The sequence below is a fragment of the Vanessa atalanta genome, chromosome Z (assembly GCF_905147765.1).
Source record: "Vanessa atalanta chromosome Z, ilVanAtal1.2, whole genome shotgun sequence".
NCBI lineage: Eukaryota > Metazoa > Arthropoda > Insecta > Lepidoptera > Nymphalidae > Vanessa > Vanessa atalanta.
This window is the reverse complement of record NC_061902.1, coordinates 15,410,628-15,433,000: the sequence shown is the minus strand read 5'-3', so window position 1 is coordinate 15,433,000 and position 22,373 is coordinate 15,410,628. Positions and strand designations below refer to the sequence as shown.

General features: G+C 32.6%; 5 protein-coding genes across 10 annotated transcripts in view; 2 read left to right on the top strand and 3 right to left on the bottom strand.

Annotated features, from left to right (window-relative positions):
- LOC125076178 (hepatic leukemia factor) overlaps positions 1-2,844 on the bottom strand; it is a 204,480-nt gene extending 201,636 nt beyond the window's left edge. The window contains exon 1 of one of the 2 annotated variants that reach the window (XM_047688186.1): positions 2,582-2,844. In XM_047688186.1, the coding sequence (XP_047544142.1) occupies positions 2,582-2,681 (100 nt within the window). In that variant the 5' untranslated portion in view covers positions 2,682-2,844. The remainder of the gene's footprint in view (positions 1-2,581) is intronic. The other variant, XM_047688187.1, reaches the window with a different exon arrangement.
- Positions 2,826-12,714, bottom strand: LOC125075741. Its single transcript, XM_047687443.1, has 4 exons — positions 12,438-12,714; positions 11,761-12,366; positions 10,975-11,549; positions 2,826-2,942 (listed from the first exon to the last, which is right to left on the bottom strand). The coding sequence occupies exons 1-4, from the start codon at positions 12,637-12,639 to the stop codon at positions 2,826-2,828; spliced, it is 1,500 nt and encodes a 499-aa protein (XP_047543399.1). The 5' UTR covers positions 12,640-12,714.
- Positions 12,715-12,967: 253 nt separating this feature from the next.
- On the top strand, positions 12,968-14,033 carry LOC125075831 (OCIA domain-containing protein 1-like). The gene is made up of 3 exons (XM_047687620.1): positions 12,968-13,157; positions 13,358-13,484; positions 13,640-14,033. Exons 1-3 carry the CDS (start codon positions 13,059-13,061, stop codon positions 13,834-13,836), a joined length of 423 nt encoding a protein of 140 aa, XP_047543576.1. The 5' UTR covers positions 12,968-13,058; the 3' UTR covers positions 13,837-14,033.
- A 515-nt stretch (positions 14,034-14,548) lies between these two features.
- LOC125075830 (OCIA domain-containing protein 1-like) lies at positions 14,549-17,409 on the top strand. Its single transcript, XM_047687619.1, has 6 exons — positions 14,549-14,709; positions 14,776-14,902; positions 15,412-15,586; positions 15,906-16,048; positions 16,331-16,439; positions 16,742-17,409. Exons 1-6 carry the CDS (start codon positions 14,641-14,643, stop codon positions 16,833-16,835), a joined length of 717 nt encoding a protein of 238 aa, XP_047543575.1. The 5' UTR covers positions 14,549-14,640; the 3' UTR covers positions 16,836-17,409.
- Positions 17,410-21,376: 3,967 nt separating this feature from the next.
- LOC125076002 (protein cycle) overlaps positions 21,377-22,373 on the bottom strand; it is a 99,587-nt gene continuing 98,590 nt past the window's right edge. The window contains exon 12 of one of the 5 annotated variants that reach the window (XM_047687919.1): positions 21,377-22,221. In XM_047687919.1, coding sequence (XP_047543875.1) covers positions 21,940-22,221 — 282 coding nt within the window. In that variant the 3' untranslated portion in view covers positions 21,377-21,939. The remainder of the gene's footprint in view (positions 22,222-22,373) is intronic. The other 4 variants (XM_047687921.1, XM_047687922.1, XM_047687923.1 and 1 more) reach the window with 4 other exon arrangements.

The window sequence follows — 22,373 nt, the reverse complement described above, 5'->3', positions numbered from 1 at the left end:
TAAACACTAGCACGATTTATCCCGAGTCGTACAAAACTCAGCGACATAATTATAGTAATATGTTACAGGAAATCTATCACAAGTATTACATACCTTCCTTCCTAACGAAACAAACAGGCAAATCTCAACCGCGAGGAAATATTTGCAACTTAGCCATTATCAAAGGGGCGCAGCTGATAAGCCAATGATAATTGCTGTCCACTTCTAAATCATTGTTACGATACCACTTCAGTGTGGTTTATACACTTACAATTAGATGATAAGTAATATAATCAATATTTTCCTCATTAATAACAATCTGTTAACGAGCGCTGCGGAAGAAGTGTATTTCAAACAAATCGTGACTTCGACCTCGCGCTGAGAAAACCCAGCGCGGTGAGGAAATCACTAGTTTAGACGAGATGGAATAATTAATCAAACACCTCACGCGTGGGTTTCGAAAATTCGTTTCACCGTTTCCTCTATCCTGTAATGAAAACTATTAACTTTTTTTGTAAATTTATTTTACGAACTATATATTTATCGTTATAATACATATAGTAACATATAAGAAAATAATTAGAATCTAAATTTAAAGAGGGTGCAACTGCCGATTATATATCATAATTCTACTGGATCGTCTGGTAAAGGTTTTTATATTTTGAAATTGGTTAGGTATTACATAAAAATATCCTCAAATATATATTAGAATATTAGTAGAACTTTATTTAACCAAAACGGTAGAAAATTATATTCGGTTGAGTACGGAAGATTACCTATTCTACCAATAATAGAATTCCGCTGTTGTCAGTTTATCTCGTAGCGTTTACGGTTTTATTGCAGCCAATTTAAGACATTATTCATAGAATTTACCTCGACCATTAAACGTCGTGTTTGTTGTCAATTATAATGTCATTTTACAAGATTAAATTAAATGCAGAGCTATCGCCGGTTTCGATTCTTGATTCTACTACGAACCAGCAAGAAAATCTGTACTTTATTTCACGAATAAATTTATGTAAATTTATTCGTGAAATAAAGTACAATAAGTGGAAGAAATAGTGTATATGTATACCAGCTGAGTACCAACGTTTGGTTTTATGTATAATTATTTATTAATGTTTATCCTGTCCGATACTACACGTTTGCTTTGCAAGGCGATCGGTACTCAATTACATATTATTTCATAATACTATTTATTTCATTTTAGTACACTTTGTGTTATAATACGATAAGTGTAATTACGCTATCGCACTCCGTGAACTAAGTAAAATAAATTAAAGTCAAGCTAAGACTGCGTCTTCGTCCGTGTACATTTTAACTAAGGATACCCAATTCGTAATTCCCTTGGGAATGCTTTCTTTTATTTTTTTAATTTAAAATGTTCAATCTATTTCAGACCACGGCTGCTTTTATAATGAATCCAGTGGCAAAAAAGTTAAAGAAATCTTTAGCTTCTCTTAAAATAAGTTCAACGAGAATTGATCTTTTTTATAAAATAATTCATAGACAGTCATAACATTCTTTCAGTCTAATACAGTAAACGGAATAATAGATGTATCTTATTTATGATCGATTTGTAATATCGAAGCACGGCTATTTCAAACTCTTATCTGATAACGAAGATCACATCGATAGGATATATTTTTTTAACGAACTGATAATTTTAATGTCTTCGATGTAAATGTAGTAAGAATCGTCATAAAGTAATAAAAACGGTCAAGATCAGTCACTTTGCGTTAAGGAGTTATCGCAATGTTTACGTTGATTTGCGTGGAATGTCAGAACCACAGTGAAATATACAAAGAGGAGCGGAAGCCGAACTAAATATAACTCTATGGGTGTCGAGTCGAAACTCTAAACTATTCCGAGGATTATTTACGAGCTCGTCCAGTGGCCGCGGCCAGCGCCGGCCAGGGAAGCTATCTATTGTAACACGGCCAAAGCTAACTGGAGGAATCGTTGCGGCAGAGCCGAAATGCCGATAAATAGATCGAGTGGAAATAGAACGGTTCCGACCATGCCCGCAAGAATTATCGCATCTTTCTCTGTTCTTCAGAAGTTCGATGACTACCTACAAAAACTATGCCATCCGAAAATCTAAGGTCACCGGTATCGATCCGCGACAGCTGGAGACCGCACCGGTCGCACCACGGCGCCGAATCGCTTCGTCTCCGCAGGCTCATTTATCATCGGGTTCATCACAAAACGGTTCGATTCAGTACATCGTTTTCGGTAAAAACTGAAGTAAACTAGATCTCTAGGGAACCGGGAAGTGATCGTTGATCGCCATCACATACCAAGTAGATATACCTAATCCCCTTAACTTCGGGTATAAGCTCAGCGGGTCGATCGAACCCGCGACGTATACACTGCGGCAAAACGAAACGGCTGTGCGAAATTAACGTGAGGTCCAAGTCGAAGCGGGAAGCGAAAGCGAGTGCAGTGACCCACTGCCCCGCTGCGGCGATGATAGTGGCGCGCGAGAGACGATCGCATCGAGCACGCGGCGGCGGCGCGAGCGCGTGATGCGCGCTCAGCGCCAGCGCGCTCACGGCTTCAGCACCCGACCCTTACGCTCGTACACACGGAAAGCACTCACCGTTTCCGTTTATGAGGGGGTAGTCGTCGTCGTGTCGGCCGATGTACGTCTTCAGCGGGGTGTCCGTGAGGGAGGGCGACGACCTGTCCCTGTCGCTCATAATAGTCACTTGTAACACCGACTGTAGGTTCGATAACAACACCGAGACGGGGAGACGCCGGCCCCGCACACACTCCACGAGCGACCTCCGGCCCGCGGCTCGCGCGGCGAATAAATAATTGAATTCAGCGCCGCACTCGGCTCGCTAGCTGCCGCACCGCGCGCCTCGGCCTCCCGCTCCCGCCGCGCAATCAATTCGTCGCCACTGCGCCGCCGATACTCGCGACATCTTGAGTGCACCCATTACGACTTCCTTCTGCCGCTAGATGGCCCGAAACAATTATTTTATATTATTTTATTCATTTTAATACTCTTCATACGCTTTTCTTGCTGTTTTATATACACCATACACTTGAACATGTTACTTAATTTACTTTGTGCAAAGAGAAGATTTTTTTAAATCAAAATGAATTTGTTAATCGCGAGTCGTGACCAACTAGGAGAGATTTACTAAAGGTGTTGCAAATTATTAACATAATTATAATATTTGAAAAATACATACATACATACTCGGTAAAATTTATAAATTTACCTACGTATCAAATATTATTAAATAAATACCTATTCACAATCAAAATATTGATTTGGCCAACCTATTTATTTATAATTTTTTTCTCAAAAAGTAAATCGAAAAATTGAACAATTTAAAACATAATACGATTTATTATTAATAGCTGGGCACGTGTTTCTGACAAACATATCATTGAAACTGGCGCCATCTAGTTTCATTCCTTCAACCCAGTTGAGAACTTTAAGCCCGTAAGTAGAGCAACGTAAATTTCCTGTTTGAAATGAAGAAAATGATCAGTTAGTACAAGTGGGTATTTACACGCTAACTTAAACTTTCGGAGAGGAACTCTGAACACGTATTTAACTATTTAACAAGTAGTTTAACGGTGACAATACATTCAAACGAATAATATGAAAAACTTGGTAGTTCTAATTAATATTAGAAAAGATAAGATAAAGAATAATATTAATAAAAACAGACGATTGTATCTAAAATAAAATGAGTTCATTTTCTTACCAATATGTTTGACGAAGAGAAAAATCTACGAGCTCACACAGAAGAAGTACAAAAACTCTACATTAACAAAATAATTGTGTTCGAATCGTTCGAATACAAATTAAAGACGGACTGTTTATTTTAATAAGAAAGATAAATAAAATATGTGCGTTATTGTGCAATATATATCTATACAGTATATATAACATATATTCGCGAGATATTTTTTTTTATGATATCGGTAGGCGGACGAGCGAATGGGCCACCTGATTGTAAGTGGTCACCATCGCCCATAGACAATGGCGCTGTAAGAAATATTAACCATTCCTTACATCACCAATGCGCCACCAACCTTGGGAACTAAGATGTTACGTCCCTTTTGCCTGTAATTACACTGGCTCACCCTTCAAACCGGAACACAACAATACTGAGTACTGCTGTTTGGCGGTAGAATATCCGATGAGTAGGTGGTACCTACCTAGACGGGCTTGCACAAAGCACTACCACCAAATAAAGTAAAGTTTAAAGTGGAACCAACTCTTAAGCCGTGAGCCTACTCTCTGATGTGTATACTATATGAGTATTTCGTTTACATATATTTGTTATTGGTCGTAAGATGTAGCCTATGTCCTTCGTTCGTGATTCAAGCTTGCTTCAAAGCAAGTTTCATCAAATTGGGTTCATTGATTTGGCTGTGATATACTATCTGATAAACACACAGACAAACCGGCCTACTTTCGCATTTATAATATTAGTATAGATTATAATTTTGCGAAAAATATTTTTTTTTTTTATTATTGTATTATGTAACTGTGTGTTTTTATTGATGTCTTCAATATATATGTAAATTGGTTTAATTGTAAATTCTTTCAAGAACAATTAATTTGGATATTTCGTATATGGCGAGATTACCTTGAAGCTCATATTTGTTTAAAATGATCCTTTTATATTCAAAAAGAAACCTTCAAAAAAAGTGCCTACGAATCCCTCAAAGGCCTGCTAGCCCCCGGTTTATGACATCAACGCTGTTTTATTAAAAATCACGTAAAATCAAGCGTTTTAAGTATTTCTTGAAGCACTTGATTTTATTTACAATTTTTCAATATCGCCGCGATATTGAATTTAATAATATTTGTAATTCCTTAAAAAAGTCATACTTGATAGGTTTTTAAAAAAAATGGCGTTACAGGAGTTTTTTATTATTCATTGCTATCCAAAGACTTTCGCTTCGTTTTTTGAAGAAGTTTAAATTGCATTTTGTAATAACGCTCCGTTACTTGCGAAGGTCTTTTTTAGTTCAATTTTTAGTTCACCTATGCTCCGCAGTGAAAGAGCTGCACGATGGGAAAGATGAAATGTATCCACATGTACACTTAAGCCAATTTGTATTAGAGTGGCTTTATGAATTAAGTGCCGTGTCGTTAACAGGAAAATTACCTCCAGCGAGCGGAAAATTAGCCCAGCGGTGGGTATAACGAGCTCTTACCCACTTATCTAGTCTATATCGAACTAAGTATCTCGATTTGCGATTCCTGTTAAATTGGAACCGCCATGATGATAGGGAGGGCACACTTTGTCATCAATCATCACCATTGTCACTCGCGAATATAAGTGCTGGTTGAAAACAATACGTAATAAGGTCAGTTAGAACTGGTCGTGTTAACCGTGATAAATAAAGGTGAATTGGAATTAAAATGCTGTGACATGGATGGTACCACTAATTTTAATTAAATATTTTAATAGCACTGATTAAACAATTATTATTTTTTAGTTTACTTTGTAACGTAAGGATGCTGAAATTCTCGACTCTTCTACAATATGCTTTGATGAAAATCCGTTGCGTAGCTTAGAAGATTTAAGCATACGGAAAGCAGAAAGCGACTTGCTAGACATGTCGAGAAGATGGATAGGTCCATATTTTACATAAACAAATCTGTACTGAAAGTATTTCTTCTTTCCAGACAGTATCAAAACTTCACGATTACAATTTTAATTGTGCTAAATGGTTTTTTTACCATTTCTCGATGGTATTCGACCAGTCTGTCTATGATGGGGACATGGGGACCGCCTCACCCGTTGTACAATGCTTGACTATTATCGACGAGGCGCAACCCACCCTTCTGTATTAAGCAACAGTAATTATTCTAGTCCAGATTCTCCTTGATAATCACCGTTCATGATTCTATTTAACGTCCCTGCCGTGTTTTACTGTCGTCGGTCTAATGCAGCAAATTAAACTTTAGACGTAATATTGCAACCAGGAATAGTCGATATATCTATAGATTATTTTAGATTTGTCAAATGACCTTCCTGTATAATATAAAAATCACAGCTTAGGCATATTACTTATAATTAAAAACACCTGCTTATATTATCAGAATATAAATTGGGGTTCCAGTATTTTTATTTTGAGGAAATCATTGACAATCATTATTTAAACATGAGAACTAAAGATGCTGAAGCTGATAACAGCAAGTTCCCGATTGCGCAAAGCCAATCTTCAATCGCCAATCAAATAAAATACTTTCTATAATTAAATTCCAAATATATTTAAATTTTCCTTATTCATTAATTTCATTCTAACATTAAAAAAAACATAAATATGTCATATGCAATGCAAGATTATATATATGTAAAAGGAAGCAATTATTTCGTTTTAATTATTTATTTACACCGCTTTTTAGCACCGCTTTTTAAATCTTGGCTACAAGCAAATTACTACGGAACTCCAGGTGCCTCAGATGGTAAGATGAAGCTAACTGAGTATGGTAATCACCAATGTAATATTTATTTGGCAAAATTTTTGTTTCCGTGATGGGCCACTCCCAATAGAGCCAGACTCTGTGACACTAGAGTGTATAAGAGTGAGAATATAAGTGTTGAAGTTTGTATTAAAGAGATCTCTCGTCCAAGAAACCGTACATTAGAACGAGCTTCTGGTAAAAGATTTTGGCTGCTCGATTATGTTTATACAGATACCGTGTTAACAAGCACGGAACTATACACAATTTTTTTTAAGTATAAATATAGATGGCAGACGAGCGGAAGGTCAATCAGATGATAAGCGGTCACCGTCGCCCATGGACCCCTTCATCGTGTCCTTCCAAAGGGTAGATGCCGAATACAGGTGCCTTCTAGGCCGGAAACGCATGAGGGTTTATTGGTATTTATATTTTACTTTTTCGCTCGCGTTTTATGTATTAAGCATAAAAAGTTGCCTATCTCCTTCTTTGGAGTTCAAGCTTACTTTCGCATTTAAAATATTACAAAAGATAATAGACTGCAAACGATCACACTAGAAAATTATGATCGTCCCACTAAATAATATATCTCACCTATAAATTTATGTTAAGAAAATAATTTGTCGATTAATTCAGAATAACAATCAAAATGTCCATAATATATGAAACTATTTATTAAAGTAATCACAATAACAATCATCAGATGTTTAAATCTTGTCGAATTGTTTCGTATGAAGTTTGTCCACTCGTCGTCAAAGGCCGGAATCACTGCATTGGGAGGGAACGTCGTTGGAAGGGCGCCTGTGATGTGAGAGGAGGATATTTCTTTTCTTTGTCGATGTCCTAAAAGAGCCTTCAGTTCTCTTTCAGCCACACTTGCGACAGTAATAACTTCTGTAAAAGAAACAACTTATTTCTTAAATTAATAATAGTTTAAATATAAATATATTTGATCCAGATATTTTAACTTTATTTCACTTTAATATGCCAAAAATAAAATTAAAAAATTTAATACCTAATCTAATTTTAAGTACTTAAACGTAAAGTGTGCCAACATTGTGAAAAACATTAGAGACAATGTAAGCTTGCAAAAGCCTTCCTCTTTTGTACGACGTCTTTGGACAAATTCAAAAACGGATTATATTATATTAAATGGAAAATACGTATACCGAAATTATTGAGCGTGATTCATCTACAATTATTTAACATTAATATTACTTTTCAGACAATGCATTAATGGATTTCACGGAGATATAAGAATATTACAAGTCCTTCTTGAACGTAGATATAATTAGATCGTCGTTTGTCAACCATATATATCGAACCTTTTGTGTCGTCTTAAATTGTTTTGATGTGAAACATTTATTGTCCCACCTAAAGAGTACAACCGCCTCGTATGTCGTGACGGCAAATGGCATCAAGCTATCTTATGCTATCTGCCCCACCATTCTCTACTCACTTGGGAGTAGGGTTGCCAGGCGTCCGGATAAAGCCGGACATAGTTAGGCTTTTTGATTGCGTGTCCGGCCAAAATAAACGGTATCCGGCTCGTCCAGCTTTTGTTAGGCTTTTTACATTATATTTATTTATTTCGCAAACGAGATACTTGGGAGTTTATTTATATTTCATTAAAAATTTAGGTAAAAATCACAAAACATTTTTTTGTATCGTATCCATTAATACTGGAACACAACATCTTGAATAATGTAGGGTGCCCGCTGTCCGGCGTTTTTACCCAAATGTCTGGCCAAACTAGCTGGTCTGTCCGGATATTAAGTTTGGCGACCTGGCAAACCTACATAGGCGTGCGCGGCGCGTAAACTGCAAGTATATGTTCTTTCTTACCATATTACAATTACCATTATAACAATAATAAAAATAAATTAATTATTAGCTTCTGCCCGTGACTACGACCATGTGTGAGGCCAGAGATTAAAAGTATAAATATTAATTCAGCCGTAGTGCGATTAAATAACAAATATCCATCCATAAAAACCATCGCATTTATAATAATGGTAATAAGTATATTAAAATAACTCATATTCTTGTTAATGATATAAAAAAATCGAAAAATATCTAAATCGATGTAATACATCGAATGAGTTGACTGTTTTATTTTTATTTTATTTTTTTTAGCATTAGCAGCCTGTAAATTTCCCACTGCTGGGCTAAAGGCCTCCTCTCCCTTTGAGGAGAAGGTTTGGAGCATATTCCACCACGCTGCTCCAATGCGAGTTGGTGGCAATACACATGTGGCAGAATTTCGTTGAAATTAGACACATGCAGGTTTCCTCACGATGTTTTCCTTCACCGCCGAGCACGAGATGAATTATAAAAACAAATTAAGCACATGAAAATTCAGTGGTGCCTGCCTTGGTTTGAACCCGAAATCATCGGTTAAGATGCACGCGTTCTAACCACTGGGCCATCTCGGCTACTTTTTTTTTATTGGCAAAAGTAATTACATCTAGGTATAATATTCGGTCTTCGTCCGGCAAATCGTAATTGGTACTCTGATTTGAATAGCTTTGAAAACCCTCAAAGCTGTCATTCCCTTAAAGAAAGCCAAAGCAATTCTATTTCTAGTCTTATTATACAAATGTATCCAAAGATATTCACGACATGATGAATAATAATCATTTCGATGTTATTTTAAAATCGTTAATCTAGTGAGATTAAAATTAAGACGCTTCAACTAATTATTTTGTTTGTATTAATATGTTTTTTCGATTATCTGCATAACAATATTAACAGTAAATTTTAAACAGTAAGCAATAATACCATTAAAATGAAAACTAATTCTGAATATCTACGACAAAGGGTTGAAGTGAATTGAATGCCTTCCGTCAAACATGACTGAATCTCTGTTCGAAATAATTTCATAAATTGAATTAACATACAACGTAAAATGACTTTGAAATATTAATAAGCGATATTAATTGTCTAAAACTCATTTTAAAAAGTATTTCATCACTATCTAGTCGTGAATACTTTTTAATATATTATTATATTAATATAATATGAACAATGAACATACATGAAAGGCTTACAAACTAACCACTTTAAAAGATTCTCATATAAAATATTTCTTTGACTTATAAATTAGACTTATGCTTATTCAAAAAATATTTAAAAGAATTATATTAAAAAATCTTTCGACTAAAGCGACCTTGAATTTCTTAAATGCAATTATATTCATATCTTCGGTACTCTGGTCTTTGACCTTTATTGGCTTTATGTGAAAACAAACGGTTACAATTTTGGGTACATAACACGCCAGTCATGTCAATAATTGTATGTATCTCCTGGCGTTTAAATAATCACTCTTCCTTTTCAAATTAAGAAGATGTTTAGTATTCATTCAGATCGTTGTTTATTTTTATATTCTTCCGATTATCTTCTTCAGATATGTCCGATTATATTCTTCCGATAGTAAAAAGATCTTGGCTTCTTTTGAAATACTAGAACGTCTTTTTATCTATCATCCAGGCGGCCTCTTTTACGCATACTATCCAATAGTTTTGAAAATAAAATCAGTTTGGCTCTGTCCTCTGAAATACGGATAACTTGCCGACACAAACATAATTGTGGCATTTCTATAATTCCGACATCAGCAAGTCTTAATAGATTTGTGCCTATGATACAGTCGAACCATTAGTTTACTTCTAGACAGAATTGTGTCTGATACAGATAGAAACCAGTAAAGTAGTATCTTCTAAATCGGTAAACGGTAAAATCTTGTACCGAACAGCTCAGAATATAAAAGTTAGCATTTGGAAAAAATGTGTCGGTAATTGAACGATTATATTTAATTTAATTTAAGCCATTGGTGTCCGGTTCTGTTCAAATCTCCAATTTTATATCTACCCAAAACACTCCGTTTGTCTATTAAGTCTAAAAATCACCACACTCGCTCTGTCATTAAAATGAACGAATACTAGACTTTTTCCTCATGAGCTCGTGATACACATAGCTTAGTTAAAAATTTTACTTTTTGACTTGACTGCGAAATCACCTCATGATCTTACTTGGCTCATAACGCCGCACCTTCCAGAAAAATAGTATCAACCACCACGTTCTAAAAGTTCTCCTTCATCAGCTAGATGTGTTTTGCTAAGAACAGATGTGTCTACATAACAACAGAGAAGTTATGTTTCAATGCTGTATTTAGCTCACAATTCCAGGATCGACAAACTAATATTTTTATTTCTACTTGTTGTATTAAATTACACAATTTTCAAAATTGATTTAGTACAAAACTTTAAAAAATTTCAAAGTAATGACTGTAATTATGATACAGTATAGAAATCTGCTACAAATAATAGCCCATTATACCGTGATCATGATAATTCCCTTTTTGTGTATTTGTAGATTATTTTTTATATAAATTTATTTTATTTATGCCAAGGAAAATATGTCCTAAGTAATTACAGTTACCACTGTTTATATTCTGAGTAGGAAAACATACTTGTGCACAATTAACACGTTTTATGTGAATCAACATTATTTATTTAAACAAGATCTTTACTAATTAAACAGATAATTACACTTAGCAAGATTATTTTAAGATCGAGGGACACGTGATGTACATCGCCATTGTCTAATAGAGACACATCAATATAATCACAAACCATCTCGTCCCAATTATCAATCAGGTCTTCGATTCTCCTTGCTCCAGAGACCAATTTGCGACGCATTAAAGTCTTTGCACGGGCGATTCTTTCAGGTGAGTCATCAAAAACTGCACGGGCGCGAAATAATACATCTTTCTTCGGATGTTCAACCATCACCAATGTGTTCATCTGCTGCGTCACCTGCATAAGAACCGGTGGCTTTGTAGTCCGCGTTATATTTCCTAAGTTATCCTTTCTTTGAGCCTTTTTGAGGATGGACAGCCTAGACTTCTCCGCCAAAGATAAATCCGTGGAACTCATCGAAATAGGTGATTCTGGTGATGCTATTGCTTGCAACGTTATCTCGGCTAAATTTGGCGTTGCTATTGAGTCAGTCAGTATAGTTGCGGTTACAGCCTCGGTCTCGAGTTTTGCAGGTATGTTAGCACGTCGGTAACTTAAATCTTGGAATTGGCGAGTACTCGGTGGCTCCGCGATGATTGTTGATGCTGAGCACACACAAACTTACTATTACCTAACCGTTTCTGAAGCATGGCGAAGTTTTTTTCTTGAATATAAAACACCAACCACGAATAGGTAATTATTACAAGAAAATGTATTAATAAATTGTAGGTGATAAAGGTAATTTTTTTAACAATTTAAGAATTAGATTTAAATATAATGATTTTAAAAATAAATAATAAAATTGGTGTTAATTACCTTTAGTCTGGCGAAAAATGCTTGGTAACTTATTTTTTATGCTATTGACTCTTTTCATATCATAATACTCATCATATTCTTGTAAGTTCTTTAGATTGCCAGGAATAGGTCCACGAGGCCTTTCCATCGTCGTTTGTAGACGTATCACTTTATTATAATCATTATGTACCGGATCCTCTTCGTTTTCCATTCCTCGAAAATCTGGTGGGTCATCTCTTTCTAATACTTCACGATTTATTGTTCTGTCACGTGGTTTTCTTCTCGCTATTCTCCTTGTTGTAACTCTAAAATCAAAATTCTTTAAATCTATTCTATTATCGTTCTTCGATCGATACTTATTTATTTTATGGTCGTCTTTAATATCTAAATCCTCAATTTCATCGTTACGACTTCGATGATATTTAAAAAGCCGCCTGTCATTTTCTTTGTGTAAGTCTTTGATGCGGGTCCGATGTTTAGGGAAACGATGGTTCGGTTTAAACTTGGGAATAGTGTCGACGTCACTTTCATCAATTTCTATTTTATCACGTGGTTCTTTTAATGGCCTTTTCCTCTTTTTACTCATCTTTTGCCATAGTTGATCTTCGTCTGTAGTCCCGATTTTTTCTGTAATTTGTTGAAAACATTAATTATATCGTTATTACTTTTATATTAAGTTGTTTAAAATGTACGCTAACCTTGAGGTTCTTCTTCATACTTATAATCAAAAGAAGCCGCTGCATCAGGTGAGCGGTCTGAATATTCATCTGATAAAGGTGCCGGTTCTTTGTTTTCATATTCTATGTTGTATTGCGGCATCCGAACCCCCGTGTAATCACCATAGCGGGCGGCTTCCAACGCAACCACATATGCCAACAGGACTACTAAATGCTTTGTCATTATTACCGCATCTACTATGTAATTGTACGATTCTGTGAAATACTTGAAATTCGCAACATAATTATAATAGGTATATGACTACAAATTTGACATTTAAACTTTGATCATAAATAAATATGTCAAACATCCTTTAAATATTTTAAAAACTTATTGATTATGGCTTATTTATTTGTGTTTTGACTGTAACCTATTTTGAAAAACAATAAAATATGCGCCACGTAATAAAAATACATGCTTTACATATAAAATGCTGGCTGAATGAAATTATCAAAACTTTTGAAAAAAAAATGTTTTTGATGTTTCGGATTTGGCATACAAAACAAATTTATTAAAATGAAAAATTTTGATTTTATACAAATTTTATAGAAGAAAATGAAACCCTTTCTATTTATTACAATGAAGTGATTTAACCGTACCTAATGGTTGATAATGATAAAAATAAAAAACAGGAGGAATGCAACGATGAAGCTCAAGCTAAATGGTCGTGTCCTCCTATAAGGAACGTAACGCATCCCTTGGCGAGTACTTATATTTATACCAAGAAAAAAATACTATTATAAACTTGAACATGAAGAATTATTTGAATTAAATTTTCGGGTCCACTATACTCGAACTCGTATAAGTTGAAGCCATAATTTAAAAAGAAGAATGTCTTTCAGTAAATATTAATGAACAGTATCGGTTCATCCAATTAATCATTGAATTTTATTTGTTTTAGCGTTATTACGAGTTTACGCAGGAAGAAATCAAAGCACTCGAAGAATGTGACAAAGAGAGTTTCTATCAGCGCTGCTTACCATTCAGTTCTGTTTTTGCTGCCATCACTTATGCTGGTGTCAAAAATGGTAAGATTAATTCTATAAATATTAGAAGATATGCAGTAAAAACTTCATAGAAGTAAGAATAGGAAATTTGTTACTTGTTTATTTATTTCTTAATTTATAATTTGGTTATATGACATTCTATTCTCTTTCTTACTTCTGTGAATGTTTTGTTCTAGGTATCCTGAGAAGAAATCCACATTTTGGTGCTGCACCAAAAGTTATGTTTGCAGCTTTCATTGGTTATTCCTTTGGACGTTTATCGTATATCTCCGAATGCGATTTAAAGCTTCGCCATTTACCCGCCGACAGTAATCTTGGAAAAATTATGCGACAATATTATTTACAGAATAATCCGGCTAAGAATTCCAAATAGTTTAGAATATACATAATTTTTTTCATGTCACACTACAATTTTGATAAATTTCGGGATTAGTTATGTGTATACATATCACTACACTAAATCGGGAAATGTTTTTGAATGGACTATAGTTTTGATTTAATTCTAAATTTAGTTTTGGATAGATGATGTAATTTTATTTAATTCCTGAATAAAGAAACATTACAAAACAATTCAAGTTTAGTTTATTCTGACTAAATGCCATAATGGTATGTTGTTTTCTTGTTAGCAGAAAGTCGTGGAGTATTTTTTATATAAATTGAATATCACATATTTTTTGTCTAATTCAATTAAAATTTAATCTCGCAAAGGATTACGAACAAACTTTTTTTTTGAGGAAAATAATATACCGCGAATGAGAACAGCTGCATTATGACACAGCATAATATTATATAATATCAGCTTAATATGAAATATTTTTATATATTATATTCAGAGCTTAACCACTACCATTGCCTCACATTTTGATAAATATAATTCCTGTTATGGTCTATCGTCAAAATTCTCACGTCGACTAATCATATAAGCTGTACCATAATGCTGCGAACAAATTAAACTTTCAACTTATTTTTAATCTTATTGAAAATAATTTTTGTTTATTTCTGCAATAATTTTAAAGATATTTAAATGTTTGCAACATCATTGGCGTATCAATTTCCATTGTCAAAATCCTGTCAAATGTCAGATAACATTTATTTTTATCAATTGTCATTTCTTCCGAAATCATATTTTGGGATAATCATATGAGCGAAAATTAAGCCGGCGTTTATAGAAACAAATATGAGTGATACAAATTTATTTGGATATGACGATGGAAATACTACTCCTGGAGTACCGCAGGCTTCGCCGGTAAGGTTATGTCCGCAAAGTATCCCCGTAAACATATGACCTGGTTTTAATAGTGTGATTGTTCAGGGGCCGTACAAGTTCTCGCAGGACGAGCTACGAGTACTCCAGGAATGCAATACTGAAAGCTTCTTTCAACGTTCCTTGCCTTTGGGTACTGCATTCGGTCTAACGGCGTTTTTCGGTGTACAGAAAGGTCAGGATTAACACAAATAAATATTTCTGCAGTCTCTTAATTCTGCTGCTTATGAAATACAAGAATTTAGAATTATTATTTATGAACTGATATATTTTATTTATTTAATGTCATGTGTAAGAATTATTTTATATTATCCATCCTATATTTCTCATAGGGTTTTGTACAATGGTATTTGTACAAAGGTTCTATTGGTAATCAAAATTCTATATTTGATAACATGTAAATCAGATTAATCTGCAAGAATTCCTTGCTCACTCTGCCATTACATCATTCTATAATTTTGAGTTAAAGGCTTAGTGACTTAGTGAATGTAAACACTTACAAGACCAGTGACATTACAGCTTCCAAGTAGTTGGCACTTCAATATATTTGGTTGGACTAAATATTCTTGGTGGTGAAACAAATTCAAATCTTTATAAAATTCTGGTTATACTTGCATCATCATAAATCATAAAAGTATCTTTAACCTAACTAATTAACATGTGATATTTATTTATTGTAATCAGGTACCTTTAAGCCAAACCCTCGTTTTGGTGCTATTCCCAAAGTGACATTGGCAGTGATAGTTGGCTATTTCCTCGGCAAACTGTCTTACCAGCAAGCCTGCGCCGAGAAGCTTATGGCAATACCTAACAGTTACATTGGACAACTATTAAGAGAAAAAAAGCAAGGACGGTCAGGGTATGGAATTGGATTTTATTTTTCCCTAAAATTTATTATATCCAATTAAAATGTGGACTCCCTGCAAAGGTAAAAGTCATTAATTATAGCAAAAAAGCAATAGTATAGTGGCATAATTTTTTTCCAAAGTCACTTCTTTAGTCTCGTTGCAACTGATAAATAATATTTCATTCGAAAGGGCTTATATCAAGTAAACAATCAACATATTTCATTCAGAAATCAGGTTAGTTGTTTATAAGAGATTTACGCCTTGCAGTATCTGGCTTGTCTGCGATAGTAAAATAAATTGGAAGGCATTTCATTACTATTTATCTTACAGGATAGCTACGAAACGTACTCCAACCATGTTTGGAGCTACATCTGACGACGTGTACTCCGATGCTGGACCCGGTAGTTCCTTAGATCTCGATACGGATCGTCCACTCTTCAATGATGACTCGTTTAGACCAGGGTCTGATTCAGGTAAGAGATAGTTTTTTATCCATTTATATTGTATGTATATCATGTTTATGTACTCGAGACAAAATAGGAAAGTTTATTTAAAAAAAAAAAATGTCTTTTTGGCACAAATAAAAGCCAGAAAAAAAAATTAAATTAAAAAAGGAATTTATACCTTTATTACAAATGTGTTAACTTACAAATTGTAAATCTGCTCATTAATTGAGACACTACTTACACTTTAAATACAACTCATAAAAAATTTTTACAAAAATTTTTTATGAATAACTTTATCTTTCATTTCAGGTTCGACCCCTCACACAGACAGCATACCATCAAGGCCTGTCTTGTCGTATGATGAGCTACGTCGCAAAAACCGCACTGAGTACTCAGATTCCCGTCAAGACCCATACAAGTGAGATTAACAATTATTAAAAAAAAAAAAACAGTATTAGGAATACATATAAATACATGTACATATTATATAATTAAATAAAATAAAAATTAAAAATGAAAAAACCCATCTTAATAGTTTTGAAGTTACTGTGGGTGTATGTCGTAGTCATCCAATAAAGTTAATTTTCAGCTTTATAAAACTAGAAAACACAAAACTATACTTAATATAACAAAATTAAAATTCCACATTCAAGCAAAATTTCAAAAGCGATAATAATGTTATGTTAAATATAAAAGCTTAATCATTATTTACAACTCCAGAATGGAACCAAACACAATACCAGCAGTGAGCAGACCTCAGCCGACTCCACCTCGATCTACCTCTACCAACAAATATGGTGATACTATGGAATAATTCCAATTATCCTGAATTTTTAACATAAAAGCGCAATGCTAGTAATGTAGTATATTTAAGAATTTTCTTAAAACGACAGTTACATAATATGACCGAAAAGATTAGTAAGTAGCTTGCAAACATTAGTGTTAAAGTTTTACAATAGGAGATTAAAATCGATATGAAGTATTTCCTTTGCTAGTCGTACCAGAGCCATTTTTGATTGGATGAAGTGTTCTGTCATCGGTTGCCTTATTACCAGCAATAATAAAAAAATATTTTTAATATGTAATTATTGCACATTAAAATATTTATAAATGTTATATCTAACTGCTGTGGCGGCTTTATCACAGCCATTTTGTGCCTTTATAATATGCAACCGTTAATAGTAAAATTGTCTACAATGTTTTATGTAAATATTTTCATAGACTGATATTAATTAAATATACAATTTTTAAGTGTACTAAGTTATTGGTCAAATAAAACAATATATTCATAACAATGTTTACAATCTAATGTTCTTGCATTGCTACAGCGTCATATTGTTTTTAGGTTAGAAATGTGGATGTAAGGCAATAAAGTAGATAAGGGTTTACTCTTGGTGTTTTTATTTGTTACCTGTAAGGTCCTGTGATATCTTACTCAGCTGTTATTATTACTAGAAATTCTCTGTGTTTCTATTATTATGTATGTACAAACAAGCAAAACTATTAAAACTGTATATTATTATCATATTTTTAGAAATTTTTTTTATGTTACTGCACATTCATTATAATATGATTAAGTTGTGTTAAATTGGATATATTAATTCCATAATCCGATCCAATACTGATTTTATAAATGCAATGAATATAGTCTCAGGGAAGGGCTTAGGCTTCTTTTTTTAATTCATCCCATGTCAACCACCAATGTTACCCAACATTGGTGGTGATGTTGGTGCTATATGTAATTTTTTATAAAGTTAAAGCCACATATTTTGACAGTTATTAATGAATTATAGTGATGGCGGAAATAGGGAACATTTATCTTTATAAAGTAACATTCGCAACAGCAACATAATAATTTGAATAAATACTTAGCATTGTCTTCAATGTTATTGCAGTTATTTTACGAGGGGAATTTTTAAATGAAACGCACAGCTTAAATCAAACATATTTTGAAACACTTTACTACAGTAAAAAATAAACTAAACAGAAAATTCAAGTAACAAATACAACTATATAACATGACTACACTCTATGACCATCCCTTAACTTGAACAAATAAAACAATATTGCAATCAAATTAAAGCATTCACACATGATCCCTAAAAATGTGATGTTTTAAGAATCAAATAGATCAATCGGACTGTGTTCTCAGAGCCAGGGAATCCAATTAATCCAAATAAAACTGTCATAGGGACAGTTTCAGACTATGACAGTTTTATTTGTATTAATTTAACTATTGAAGTAAAGAGATTATCAGATTATCGTAATAAAATATTGTTATTATTATTAACAAAATTGCAGTGTGGCAAGATAAACAATTTCAGCCAGCCGTCTGTTGTGCAAAAGTGATTCAACCCACAGAAAACACAAACCTTGTTAAACTTTATATGTATATAACTATAAAGCTAAGTATATTATTTTAAAAAATTAATAATTTTTATTAGTCTCTGTGGGTTGGAACATTAGTGAAGAACATGGTCCAATCGTAACGACATAATCAATAATTTAATAATGCATCTTTAAAAACCAACCTTATATAAAGTTTACTTATGAAAAGTATGAATATAACTAAAACAAGAAAATAATTCTTAACATACATGTTTCATAAAAAAGTAGTAAAGATAATCTTTTTCAACTATTTGCAAATTTAATTGTTGTATATATAGAATTATTATTTTTATTGAACTTAAATTAAATTCATAAAATATCAGTCGAGAAAATAAAATATATTGTATTCATCTATAAAATAAAAATAATGATTACTATCTATAAAAAATATTTTAACAAAATTTATATCACCATTTATATATTGACTAAATGAAGCTGTTTACAATCTTTCCTCATACAAATAAATTTATATTTTATATAACTATAAAATAATATACTATGGGATGATCATAATGTTATTTAACATTTTTAATAATAAGAAAGTTTATTCTACATGCAAGTTGCATGTCTTAATGTTTAATTCGGATATTATTCACACTTTACTTTTTTAATTAAATATTGTTTTGTATTGATTATTATCATTATAGATGTGATAATCAATTGATAAAATAAAAAGTAAAGTTTGAATAAATCATGATTAATTTCTGATAGCTACATTTATGTAGCATTATTTTGTTAAACATAATTATAACTTATATCTTACTACATACCCATGATTACATATAAAATGAATCGAAGACATAACATCACAATTTAATTTACTTTAATATAACATTTACTAAAAGGCCTCTTCACATTCCCGTTCAAACCCCGCGATCCATGAATGTAGAGCAGTTCGCGCCCTGTATTGCTCAGCAACAAAAAGCGTGCAAACTATAGTATCAATTATATTTGCGCGGTAAGACCATTTCGTTTTTCCACCTTCGCAAAAGTTTGCAGGAATACTCAAAAAGTTAGTGAGTTCGATCTACAATCCAGCTTCGCCGTCGATTTCCACGCGAATGTAGAGAGGCTTAGAGGCCTTAACATTGAATGGGCATACCTCAGATTATAAAACAAAAGACAGATAGAGCGCGCGGATCTCTATATCTCGGCCACCATAGCAAATAAGAAGATAACGATTACCTTCCGGCATCAGGCATCAACATTTCGGTTTGCGTGGGAATGTCTGATTGTCTGACACGCATACACCTAATTTTACAGCGCTGTAGAGCAACACGTTCATATGCGGATCCCAAATTTTTCTTTCCACGCGTTCCATTTTTGTTTTATAATCCGAGGTATATACAATTAAAATAAAACAAGCTAATTAATTACAAAAGTTAGGTTAGTTAGGCAGACCGAAAACTTTGTATTCCTAGTCACAACTTTTTAAAAGACAACACATGCATTTAAATTGTTAATTATAGAACAGAGTTATGTAAAATTTTGTAACGAAATACAATATATTTTACATTATAGTCAACAATATATCCGAGATATACAAATTAAATACCTTTTTAATTATGAGTTTGTATAGGTTGAAAAAAAAATTAAGGTTATGTTTTTTAAATTGTTAAGAACTTATTAGGTACGTCAAAGTCAGATATCATTTAAGTAACACAGCAAACGAACAGATTACATAAAATTGCTAAAAATTAGTGCGACACTTACTTCTACTAACATTTATGAACATTAAATACACAACATTAATTGGGACAACTACATGTTATAATTTCATTCCGAATCTACAAAATAATATAATGCCTCCACGTCACATATATAATTTACTCGTAATTCTCAAAGTTTAAGTATTAGTATAAACAAAACGTTTTTTTTTAAATGGATAATGCATACTACAAATCATAAAATTTTATTATTATACGGTAAATAAAATTTAATATATTACGAAAAGCTTTAGTGCATAAATTATTGTATTTTTTTAAATGTAAAACCAAATAGAAATGAATATCTTAACTGTTATAATTATTATGATAGTAAAATTTGATTAAATCAAATACGAAAGTTACCAGCCAGTATTATATTTTAATATTAATAAAAAAAATCTAAAATTATAATTATATTTCATAAATATATTAGAATAGTACCAATACTAAGAGAAACGTTTTTGAATTTCAATGTATTTTACTCATATCATATATAATTATTAAAGCTTTAGTTACAACTTTCAAAGAAAATATGCACGTAAAGAAACATTCTAAGTCAGTTATGTAAAATTCTTGATTCAATAATTTTTCGTTACGTAGTAACTAAAATATTTAGTAAAATACGGTATAATAGAATTTTTATTTTATGAAATAATGTAATAGAAATATTAAATACAGATTTATCGAGTCTTAGTGCCGGTACTAAATCACAGAAGTTTAAAATATAATAATTTATTAATACAATGGACGTTTTAATAGCAGATATTGATTGTTTATAAGAAAGTAATATATAGATAATATAGATGTCATAACCAAAAATTAAAATCATAAAATCATTGACTTTTTTTTTATGAGCCACTATATTAAAAAACATTGTTTGTTTTTTTTTTTTTTTTAATTTATAAATATATTTTATTTATTATTTTTTAGTTTTAAGCTCATCTTGTTGTTACACCAGCATAAAATAAAAAGAGTAAAACTTTAGTGATGTACCCGTTACACAATTCAAAAATGATCATAAATAGTATATGAAGAATTTTATTTTAAATTTTAAATTTGGACTTTTTACTTACTTGTAAAGCTTGATAAGTCTTAGGAGAGAGAAAAAATATATCCGTATAGAAATACATTGTATATAGAATAGTTAAATATAATAATCTGTTGACAGACGTCAATTTTTTAAATTATCAATTTTGGATATCCAAAAAGGTTAACTTAATATGTATATACATATATTATATTTTTAAAAATAACAGCACATCGCATGACCGTCACAGATTATTTAATTTAAGAAACATTTACAAATCAATTATTGCATATATATTTGTTACGACGCAAGGAAATTTTACTATAATAAAGACAAAAGAAGTTAAAACGTCGTATAAAAATTTTAAAAATTGGATCGGTTATGCGATGTGCAAAATAAATGTAAAACGACCTTAACAAATAAACAATTTGGTCCAATTAATATTACATTATAGGCCAACTGCCAATGTCTGAAATTAAATGAAGTAATCTGACTAAATACTGTACTCTCATTGGTCGTCTATTGCGTCCCCAGTTAACTTCGACCAATGACTATTCCGGTTAAAGTCAAATTAATTGATCTGACTGATTGGCATTTCAGAAACTAGGCGTAAGAGATAGTTTTAACTGTAAGAGAAAAGAGTAACGATATTTGATTGGTTAAGGCCTGTCTTACATTAGAAATAGGTAAAATATAATCAAGTTTAAAGTAATTATTAAAACTTAAAACAATATTGCTGTCTGATAGGAAGATCAGCGAAAAATTGACTTAGGAAATTACTCTTGACAGAGTGATTTTTAAGGTAACGGCCAAGGTAGACCGGAGAAGTTGACCGGACCACCTAGTCCAGCATCGGCTTCTAGTAAACTCATTATGACTGCCATAGCTGCTTCTCCATTACCATCAAGACCCAGAGTCGGGAGTGGTGGGGATGTTGATGGAGGACTGGTGGAGGATAAGCCATTCACCTCTGGTATGGGTGATCCTTCAGCACCGACGGAGCTAAGAGGGACGTTGTTCCGTACTTGGTTGTTGTAGGTTGACATATCCACGCCCAGAAAGTTATCGCCTAGCGAACCCTAGAAAGATTTGAATGATTCATATAGTTTTATATCTATTATTTTAAATATACGCTCTTAAAATATACATACTAGCGTTTCGTGGTTTAAGTTTTGAACTGATTTTGAAAACGGTGGGAGAAGTTAGTTTTACTACTACGATTAAATACTGA

Coding starts and splice junctions, on each gene's coding strand:
- LOC125075741 (XM_047687443.1), bottom strand. CDS start 12,639: ATGACAAAGCATTTAGTAGTCCTGTTGGCATATGTGGTTGCGTTGGAA. Junction 12,367..12,437: donor GTATGAAGAAGAACCTCAAG/GTTAGCGTACAT, acceptor AACAAATTACAG/AAAAAATCGGGACTACAGAC. Junction 2,943..10,974: donor TTAAAATAATCTTGCTAAGT/GTAATTATCTGT, acceptor CGGGCCATCTAG/CGGCAGAAGGAAGTCGTAAT.
- LOC125075831 (XM_047687620.1), top strand. CDS start 13,059: ATGGTTGATAATGATAAAAATAAAAAACAGGAGGAATGCAACGATGAA. Junction 13,158..13,357: donor GGAACGTAACGCATCCCTTG/GCGAGTACTTAT, acceptor TATTTGTTTTAG/CGTTATTACGAGTTTACGCA. Junction 13,485..13,639: donor TTATGCTGGTGTCAAAAATG/GTAAGATTAATT, acceptor GTTTTGTTCTAG/GTATCCTGAGAAGAAATCCA.
- LOC125075830 (XM_047687619.1), top strand. CDS start 14,641: ATGAGTGATACAAATTTATTTGGATATGACGATGGAAATACTACTCCT. Junction 14,903..15,411: donor GTTTTTCGGTGTACAGAAAG/GTCAGGATTAAC, acceptor TATTGTAATCAG/GTACCTTTAAGCCAAACCCT. Junction 16,049..16,330: donor TAGACCAGGGTCTGATTCAG/GTAAGAGATAGT, acceptor CTTTCATTTCAG/GTTCGACCCCTCACACAGAC.